The 11,284-nt window shown below is 29.0% G+C and overlaps 1 protein-coding gene across 1 annotated transcript in view; it reads left to right on the plus strand.

The window, feature by feature from the left end:
• The window catches only part of LOC142333284 (venom carboxylesterase-6), a 44,176-nt gene extending 40,067 nt beyond the window's left edge, over positions 1-4,109 (plus strand). The window contains exon 11 of the mRNA XM_075380306.1: positions 3,557-4,109. Within this exon, the coding sequence (XP_075236421.1) occupies positions 3,557-3,986 (430 nt within the window). The 3' untranslated portion in view covers positions 3,987-4,109. The remainder of the gene's footprint in view (positions 1-3,556) is intronic.
• Positions 4,110-11,284: the final 7,175 nt, after the last annotated feature.

The raw sequence follows: 11,284 nt of genomic DNA on the forward strand, positions 1-11,284 counted from the left end.
TATATAATAATCCAGTAATCTTCTGGATGTTTGGTCTATTTCAAAACTTATATTCTTTTTTTTAGGTTTATTATTTATTAAAAAAAAGTGCTGAATTATTTTTTCTTCTAATATATATGTCGTATAAATTGTACTTTTATCATTTTTAAAAGAAATTAACTTCAGCAAAGCATTTTTATGGAGTTTAAAATTTTTATATCAATTGCAAGAACAATTCTAAAAGCATTTTAAATTTCACTGTCCTGACATTGTTTTTTAATCATGAAATATTTAAATAAGCAAAAGCAAAAAGTTACTTTTAAATAAAAGCAACCAACTCTGTTGGCTGCTTTTATTTTTTCTGTTTCAGTTTTCTCTAGCCCAAACAAAACTTCATGGAATATCACATCGATGCTATGCATACGCAATTAATTTTATTCCTTGTCCATTACATTCTCTATACATTCCATTACAGTATACGGAATATTGAAGAGGATACATCACACTGGATTACCACAGATCATGCTCAAATATAGCTTGGCAGTTGGCACAGTTTACAATGACTTGTACAAATGTGCACAGCCACATTTTAACTAGCATGTACAAAATGTGCACAGCCATATCATAACTAACATGTACGAAATGTCCCCAGCCATATTGTAACTAATATGTAAAATTTAGGTTCTTTAAGATTAAAATGCAGAGTGCTTCAGCAGTATTCTTGGTCCCATGCTTTTTTTATTGGTTATTAATGACCTGCCCCAAAATATTGAGCTATTCATTATAACATTTTTTGCAGGCACAGTTCTATCTACATATCTGAAGATAATTATTTAAAAGGAATTGAAAATTCTAGGATAGTAGTTCAAGAAATTATTCATTTGGTGGATTGTAAACATCTATCTTTCAGTATTGATAAAACTGTTGCATTGTGCATCTTAGATATATGTACCATTGCTGATTGCGTAAGTGGAATTACCATTAATGATGACAACAGTATTTCTGTTGCTCAAAAAGCAGAATTTCTGGGTGTTGTAGGTGACAAGTTCTCATTGGATGATCAAATTGATCTCTTTTGTATCAAATCAAACTGTACTGTTATGCTCTGAAGCGCCTTAATAAAACAATTAGGTTGTCATCATTATTAAATATTCATTATGCCTATATGTATTCACTTAAAATATAATGTTATCTCTTGGGGCTCCATCAAAAAGTTGGAACAAGTTTTTAAGATTCAAAAATAGCTGTCATATTATTATCTGGCACTGATTTCAAAGTCGGAAGTTCTCTTGTTGAAATCATAATAAAAGTAGGATTTTAATATTAGATCATAGATATCATGATTTGTTGGTTAGGTTTCAATTAACCACACACCTCAGGTATGGTCGGCCTGAGTCTGTACAAGATTCCACCTCACTGAAATGTCATGAATAAGGGACATGGTTGCCTACGGGACCTTAATCCAGAAAGCTGAATGGGATATCTAGAAACTTCCAGAATATTCATAAGAAATAAATTTCACACCCATAAGTATGAATCGTCTACACCGATATTTAGAAAATGAAATATATTAAACTTATCCTTCTGCTTATATTTATGAATGTGCAATCTTTGTCAGAAAGAATGGTCAGGTCACTTATACTTAAAAAATAACAATATCCACCTACACCAAACCAGGCAACAGAACTGTTTTCATATAACCCTACACAATACTTAAGGTTGTGAGAAAGGCCCTTATTTTATGCTTCTGTTGCCATTGTATTTATTTCCTCATAATCCTCTTAAGTTTTAAAGTACTTTTACCTAAGTAATACTAATTAAAAAATAATAATTTTTCTTTTTAACACAGATTGGCAAATTGTAATTGTATGAGGGCGGTGGAGAGGTAGTGTCATTTTTACTTTTCAATATAGGTCCACTTCCACACACTTTCACTGTTTAGCCTGCATGGAGGTTATACCAGAATAAAAAAAATTTTTATCTTGCTCCTCAAAATACCCTGAAAAGCTGCTTTCAATTCAACATCATGAACACATTTACCCCATAGGTTTTTCTTGAGGTTTCTGAACAAGAAATTCACTGGGGGCCAGATCCAGACTATAGGGAGGTAAGAAACTTCTTGAGATGCACACTTTGTCAAGTTTGCTTTGCAATGTGTAATGAGTGGACTGGAGCATTGTCATGCAAAAGCAAGACACCTTTGGTTAACTTCTCTCACTGTTTTTCCTTTATTGCTTCCCGTAGCTTCTGAAGATACTCAGCGTAGACATTACCAATGATAGTCTGCTTGTATTCAATCAACAAAATTCCCTTGAATTTTGAGTCTTGAATTTTTTGGGTGGTAGGGATGAACCCATGTTTCATCAGTCACCAACCCAGTGAAAAAATCTGTAAGATTCCTTTCACATAGCTGCAAGTTCTCAGCAGTCAACTATGCACGACATTGCTTCTGATGTGGTGTGAGGTTTCATGGGACCTATTGGAAAATGTTTCATGTGTAAATGATCATGAAGTATTGTTATAATGTTTCCTTTGGATACCCCACATTCTGCAGCAAGTATTGCAACCTTAAGACGCCTATCTTCCATAAACAATCAGTCCACTAGGCAGATGTCAGGTATGGTAGCTTCCACAGGTCTTCCACTGCAGGGATCATCTTCAATGAATTTCCTGCTCCACTTAAATTGTTTGGATCAGAATTTAACTTGGTATTGTGAAAGTGCATTATCATCATACAGTCACCATCAGAGTATGGATTTCCTTTGGACATTTACCTTCCTTGGTGAGAAACTTTATGACTGATCGATGCTCCAATTTCTGCAAATCCATTGCCATAGCTGGGTTACTAACTTCAGAAGTCTATTGCATCAGCACGTGTAAAAGAAGTTCATAAGTCATATCACACTAACTACATTGGCACATATTATGAGCTACATATAGATATCAAACACATCTCAATATGTAACTCGCAACACCCCTAGGTAGATGATGTTTTGAGTGCCCTCGTATTACCCACCCCTACAAACAACCCATGGATAGGGATTGAAAATTGTTCCCTCCTGACAATGAATTTTTAAAGAAAAATACTTTTGAAATGCTTTTTTAAAGTCAAAGATTAGACAAATTTTTAATGGAGTGCTTTTAGCAAATAGCTTTTTTTAATATTTAAAGCGGTTTTGAATCCTGTTTGTGATATTGTTACTCTACTTTATAACCTACAAATTCACTTGATAAAAACTGTCATCAAGTCCAACCATCTTTAAGGTACAACATTCCTTCAGTATCATCTCCCCAACCCCTTGATTCAGTTTTTTTTTTAATTAATGGAATCATTCTCCATAATGTGAAAAACTACTAATTTACTTCTATGTTTACATCATTCATCAAAATAATTATTCTTACTCTACATACAAAACTGTATAACCTAAATTTTAATATTTTTGAAATAAGGAGATCTCAAAACATTTAAGATTTCAAAAACTAATATGTGTCACTTTTTATTAACTCTTGCATTTTGCTTATGTTATTTATATTATGCTTTAATTTTTATTTACCTGTTCTTTTGTACTGATTTTAGAAAACCTCAAATAAAAGAAGCAGGAATACCTGGTTGGAATCCATTTAAAGATCAATCCAGTGAATATTTATTATTATCTGATAAACCACGTATTCAATCCGGTTTCCGGAAATGTCAGATGGCTTTATGGTCTGGAATCAGTGAAACGCTTAAATCTGCTGAATGTGCAGCATTAAATGCTGGAGAATTAGTTACTAAATTAACTGGTTTACCGTCATCTGGTTTACTTGATACAACTTCTCTTAAAAATGTTGGGTCATCATTGACTGAACCAATAAATGGTCTTTCAAATGGTCTTAATACAGCTGCTAAAGATACTACTTCTCTTATCACAAATCCACTTAGTGGAATTTTGGGTGGGGGAAATAAAAATAAACAACAACAACAACAACCACCAAATCGGAATCCTTTTGGAGGCATTCTTGGTTAAGAAAATAAAAAAATTTGTTACACTTTAATCATATCTAAAGAAAAAAAATACATTCATATTACTTCTTTCATGTGTAAAAAGTAATATAACAAATAAACTTATGTAAAAATAAGTATTATAAAACTGCCTCCCTCTTTGGGTTGATTGTGCCTTTTACCTCATCTCTTTCCTTACATTTCATCATACATTCTTCATTGACAGATGTGATGGAAATTGTGTCTCGTATTATCTTGGCTTCATTGGAGGTGTTATTTAGGCTAATAGAGCAGCCACTTAATTCGGTGACAGCAAAGTAGCAAATATACGTTTAGAACCTCTAGGAAGTCACTCTTTCAGTCCAGAATTTACTCAAAAAGGCAAGTTTTTAGCTAAGATTAAAGTTGGGTATTCTAACTTGTCCTAAAAGTCCAAAAGCGAACACAGTTAGATAAAGATATTTTTATAGTTTTTATTCCTTAAATTTTGACACGATTGTATTCATTTTCAACTAGTGATGTGAAATTTTACTAATGATATTAGAAAGATGATGTCAATATTTATATTGAAACTGGATATTTTTATTTTTATAATAATTTTAATGTCATTTCACTATGTTAAATTTTGGATTAACAGTTTAATAGTACAGTAATTGGTCATTTTCCAAGAATTTACTACTGTACTTAGAAATGTTTATTTTTAAAAATAAAAAAAAGTTGTGGGTTCAGTTTTATAAGCCGAGTAAAAAATTTATTTAATGAAAATCAAGCATTATACACTACACAAGTACTGTTATTTTAAATAATTTGATTAAATATTTTCTGTAAGTGTGCTTGATATTTAGTAACTTTTAAAGGACGCTGACCATGTGGTGCAAGTGTTAGCAACTCAGCCTTTCATCTGGAGGTCCTGGGTTCATATACCGGTCAAGGATGGCATTTTCACATGCCACAAAATTGCCATTTCATCTCATCCTCCAAAGTAATGCCTAATGGTTGTCCCAGAGGCTAAAAATAATAAACTTTCATAAGAAAAAAACTGTGTTTTCCTATCCATACCATTTGTTCATACTTGTTGTCACAGTGTAATAGTTACTTTGAATTACTTTATACATTTTACTATTTTGTTTGTCAAGATGAAACTATCATTTTCTTTCTTTTTAATATTTAAAATTAATTATTCCTGACTAAATTAGCTGTTACTTGAAAGTGGCTCATAAAATAAAAACTGTTGATCAAATAACACCCAAATTTAATGAGGACAATAAAAAAATAATACTTAAGAGGCAGATAACAGGCCATATTTTTTTTTCTCTTACATATTTCTAATAGTTTAAATTTCCAAATAAGCTTAAAAAGTTTTTTTTAGTTATGTTTATTTTAAATTTCACCAATTTCAGTATAAATTATTAAGCTTTTAATTTGTTAGCTAAGATAACATGAAAAGTACAATCTTCTCCCTCAAGTTCTGCATAAGATGACAAAATATGTTTCCTTACTTCCTGATGATTTTGCAACATCTTTGGCAATTGACATCTTGAAAACTGAATCGTATAAATAAAAATAAAATGGCCAAAGGCATGATGATAAACCAATTATTATAGATTATCAAAATTAAACATCATCATTGGATCTTACTTCACTTTATTTTCATTAACATTTATCAGTGAATAAATGATTGCAACATTTACTTTTAGTAAAGTAATTTGATTCAGTCCAATATAAAATCATTGAAAGTTTTCTCCCAAACAATTTATAAAGTAAGTATTTATCCTGTTCATTGATTTCAGATTCATTCACAAGGTTATGTGTATTACCATTTTGTAAATATTATGTTATGTGTTTGCAAAATTTCTTTCTATTCTGGAAGGGTGCTAGGAAGTAATTGCTATTATGTTTTACAGTCCTTACACTTATAAAGAAGAATATCTCAGTTGATTCCATATTTTGCAGTATTGTTTGTTTAGATTGTGCATTTTCTTTGTTTGATTATTTTTAAATAAAAAAATGTGATGAATATAAAGATTTAAAAAAATGGTGTTATTGATTTATTTTTTCATGTAATTTTTGTTAAATAATTGCTCCTGATAAGAAATTAATGAGCCAACTAGTTTACAAGCTATCCTCTAAATTTCCAATTTTTTGTCTGTACATTTATGACTGTCAGTCTTTTTAAGACAGCATTTTTATATAAAATTACAAAGAAAATGTACTTTTATGTAAAATGTAAATGTGTATTGTGTATGTAAAATATATTAACTGAAAACTGCATATAAGTAATTAATTTCAAAAATAATACTTAAAATAGAGTTAGTAATAAATAGCCACTTTTACTTTATAATAACTAAACAATTTTTAAGGCTACCTAAGTTTAATCTGAAAAATTTACTTTTTATAAATAGGCTGTTACAAAAGTTTGTAGATATCAGGACTATTAATCTTAATAATTATAAAAGGTTATATCATTTTAAGAAACATTCTGCCATTTACTTAGCAGATATGTTTTTATCGAAGGCGCTTTGTTCCGCCAGGAATTCTGATGAAAATAAGTCAGAATTTCAATAATATTGGTCTCCTATTTTCATAATTTTATTCTATTATTCTAATCTGGTTTGATTTTTATTTTTTTTTTTAATTTCAGTCTTTGTATCTGCTGTCTATTGCTTAACTTCAGTTTTTTTATCATTCCAATCACTGTTCAGCAGTCCCCTTTGATATTCTATTTAGCAGCACAAAGATACTTTATGACATACATTTATTTTCAGTAATGATTAAAAGTTATTCACTAAAAACTAAGTAATTATTTTTTGTTAACAGTAATTTTATTGACATTTGTGATAAATTAAAAATAGATTTTTAGTACAGTTTAAGGATGGTGTACAAGAGGGCATACAGAAAAAGCTGCAGTATTCAAGGAATACCAAAGTTAGGCTCATGATCAATTGACAGGATTTTTGTTTTTACTTTTCTACTGATTCAACACTAGAGTGATACTGTAAGGCTAGCAAAAAATTGAACAAATCTAATTCTGTAATTTAAGTTTTGTGTTCGATTCTAGGTAAAGCCTTTTTTTTCGCCTATTATTCATACATGCATGGTTAAAATTTATGAGCGCAACATGATCAAGGTCAAAAAAATTAAACAGTTTACTTTAAAAAATATGTCTAAGAAAAAACATTCAGTTGAAACATAATTCAATAGATTTATCAATTTGAGAAATAAAAATTGTTCTGTCACTAAAGGTTATTTTTTTGTTAGAAATAATAAATACTAGTATTATCAATGAAATTAAATATGCTTAGCTTATCTGGGTAAAAGAAAACAAGTCTTTTCATAGAATATAATTTTTTGGAGACCGTCTTTTTTGTATGTGCATATAAAAGCACTGATCTAGATGCAAACAAATATATTACTGTGATATTCAATATAAAAACAAGCTTCAGTATTGTAGAGCTATTTTGTGAAAAGAAAGTTAGGTGTCTACTCGAGTAAAAAGAGAATAAGAATTAAAAATGAAAAAATGAAGTAAATGACTATAATTGCAGTGGTAGAATCAAAGCGTTCAAGTCCTAGTAAAGCCAGTTATTTTCACACGGATTTGAATACAAGATCATGGATACCAGTGTTCTTTGGTGGTTGGGTTTCAATTAACCACACACCTCAGGAATGGTCGAACTGAGAATGTACAAGACTGCACTTCATTTACACTCATACATATCCTTTGAAATGTTATATAAACGGTAGTTACCGGAGGCTAAACAGAAAAAGAAAAAAAATAGTGGTAGAATCAAAAAATGTAGTATAATCGCTTTTAATATGGATAACATTGAGGTTAATTTTTTGCCAATAAAAAGGGTTTTTGTTCATTACTTAATTAAATTAATAATTGTAAAAATCAATTACGGTATTTCTTATTTATTACTTTCATTCCAAAAGCCAGAGGAATGAAGCGGGAGAGAACACTTGTACTGTGCATATAAAGTGAAATTACCAAGCACTGGGAAAAGCAATGTAAGAATTTATACATATTTACCTAAAAATATTCTGTACTAAACAATTAATTTATCACGAGTATACATTTTCAAGCTATGATTTTATTCTCGGTTTTTAAATATACGTAGATGATAGTTAAAATCGTAACTAATAAGAAAAGAAAATGAAAGTTTTTATCAGTAGAAACAACTTTATTATGCAGTTATATATTTTTAAATATACTTTTTAATGAAATACTATAATTTTAATGTGAATTTTTTATTTCTACAAAATGTAAAAAAACGAATAACCTGAAAAATGATAACCTACGAAATTGTTTTTATCGAATTAGTCTGTTGATTTTTTTAAAGAAAGAAATCCATCTGTTGTAAATCAGCTATTACTAATATATTTTATCGGTTCTATTTTAACTATGAACTAACGATAACCTGTAATTTTTTATCAGTTTCAAGTGATATGAATCCGTACATTCACTGTTTATCAAGGTTTTTTTTAAGAAGCTGTACTTGATTATTATTTTTACCGATAGGTTACACTGTTGTATAATTTATGTTAAGGTTTCGTTTTGTTTATTTGACGCTAGGTTTCACTACTGTCTAAAGAGTTAATATTTTTCTTCACCCGTGTTTTATTTTACTGTAGGAACAGAGTGTCGGAAACTAAAATCAACAGGTGATGAGGTGACATGGCGAATGTTTATGACGTAATCTGTAATGTTATGAGCTCCTCTTCTTTCTTTGAACGTTTGCTTACTTTTATCTTTGAAGGGAGTGGCAACGACTGCAACTGACAATATATACGTAACGTTGCCAGTTTTAACTCTTGTTAGGCTTTTATTATTTTTTTACGCATTGCAAATAGCAATTTTCTTCATTTCTTTAGTTTATTATTAAAATTAGTATTTTTGTTTCGTTTCGAAGATAAATAGTTGATATTTATTTATGTTTAGAGCAATTTTGATTGCTTTTTTTTCAGTTAAATAAGTTACACTATACTTGTAAGTTATTTCATAAAAAATATCATCAGAAACATTTCTTCTTTATAAATTAAATTTTATATGTAGAGACTGCGTACAGATCATCTTTACTAAACTTGTTTAATAAATTATAAATGAATTTTTGTTTTTCTACTGTAAAATGAGAGTTCACCCATGTATGAAGTTTAGATTTTAAGTATTCATTACGAATCTATCATATAATTTCCCCTTCAGATTTGGAGAGTAAAAAATAAATACATTAAAAGTGCCCCTCTTGCATTTTGTATATCATCTGCTCTGTAAATAAGAACAAATCATGCTACTTATCAGAAATTAATCACTAATAAACAGTTGAAATTTTTATTTTTCCGTAATTAGATTTTTTTTAAATTTCCATCAGTTAATGAAAAGTCTAGCGACTAAACTGGAATTGATTTGTCTTAAATTTTCTCGTTCCGTCGAGGCGGTCTCATTATTTACAGCTTATGAATTTTATTTGAATAATGAAATTCATTGTTAAGGTATACGATTTAAAATTTACAGTATTTCTATTTACAATATTATTTGAGTTTAGAGTTTTTTCTCATATTAAATTTGTAAACTTCAGACAAATTAGGTGAAATTTTAAATCGTTCTTAAAATTTTAAAGCTTAGAAGAGTTATTTATATTAAGTTTATAAAGCCTAGTGTATCATTTATTTAAAAGAAAAATCTTTGTGAATGAAAACATCTTTGTAAAGAAAAGTGTTTTCCTGTTAAATTTTATTGCTCTGTATCCAATTTTTTGTTTAACTCTTTTTTCTCATTAAAAATAGTAGATTAAGTGTACTTTTTTACTTTTTTTTTTCTGATCTAGAGTAATCCAGGAAATTGAGAAATTTATATTTCCGAAATCCAAAATTATAGCACTGATTTTCACTTGTTGATTTGTTTTCTATATTTTTTTATTTTAATTTTGTTTTTTCTTTCTACATCCTTTTTGTGTATATTAATTTAAAAAAGCGTATATTTTTTTTAAGAGAGTAGGGAATTACATTTACTATATATATATATAGTTAGTAGACTTGTTAGTTGTCAGATAAGTCAGGGGCGTAACGGATTGTCATGGTACATGGTGACTAGTTTGAGGGGTGGGGACTGTAAGGTCATTGCTCTCTCTACAAGTTGATCAGGGTGGCAGCGGAAAGGCAAGTGCTAAGTGGTGGTAGCAGTGATGATTGTGGATGCAATGCGTATTGTAAAAGAGTTTAAAAATTCCGTGGGAGGGGATGTACCCATATTTGACCCTTGCGACATCTGATGTTAAATTTTATAAACCATTTGTCTGTTTAAATTTTATTTTAATATAACTAAAATAGTTATATTGTTCTTTTTTAAGCGTAATATTAATTATTTATTATTTATGTAATTTTTAGATTTGTAAAGTCATGTAATTATTACTACAATTTTTTTGTTGAGTGAGAGGGGTAGGATGATGAGACAAAAATATAATACTTTTACTAGACTCAAGTCCAATACTAGTTGAAAGATATTAAAGCTAAATTTACAACTAAATTGTATTTTAATTGGTTTTGTTTACACGATGAAATTCATCATAATTGTTTTTTAAATCTCTTATATACCTTCGTATTTTGATGATGAATTATTTTCCGAATAGAACTTTTTACTTTCTGCAACACAGATAAAAAAAATAATAAAATATATTTTTAATTATCAAAATTTTTAAAATTTTCAAATTAAATTTAAACCACTTGTGGAGTTTGTACAGTACGAAACTCAAACGAATCTAATTCCAATTTTTTTTTTTGAGGGAGATTCTTTCTCATTTTAGATTAGAAGAGAAAGAGTTGACAAAATATAACTGTCGATATCCATCACGGATCGTCTTTCATATCTCTATTTCTCCGAACATGAGTTACAGCGTAGGGAATATTTAGTGTTACGAAAGAAAAGAAAAAAGAATTTTTTCTTCATAATTGTATTAATAAAATAATGTCGTGAGTGATTAATAATCAACGCCCAAAAAAAAACTAACTAAAAATAAATTTATTAAAATTTGTATGCATGTTTTTCTTCTTACGGTATAAGTGCACACTAAGAAAGGAATTATTTTTAAATTACGAGTTTAAAGGGTTAAACTGGAGTAACATTAAATTTACATTTCTTTTAATTTCTTGGTAACAAATAAAAAGATATCTGAGTTGGGTTAAAATTTGTTTTTTTGAGACCCGGCTATTTTTTTAAATTCTCGATAACAAATTAAACATTTCAACTTGATTTTTGTAATCTTCATGTAAATATCTAATAAACTAATTTCTAGATTTTTTGAAATTCCGAATTTAATAGGTTAAAAA

The sequence above is a fragment of the Lycorma delicatula genome, chromosome 12 (genome assembly GCF_047948215.1).
Source record: "Lycorma delicatula isolate Av1 chromosome 12, ASM4794821v1, whole genome shotgun sequence".
Lineage (NCBI taxonomy): Eukaryota > Metazoa > Arthropoda > Insecta > Hemiptera > Fulgoridae > Lycorma > Lycorma delicatula.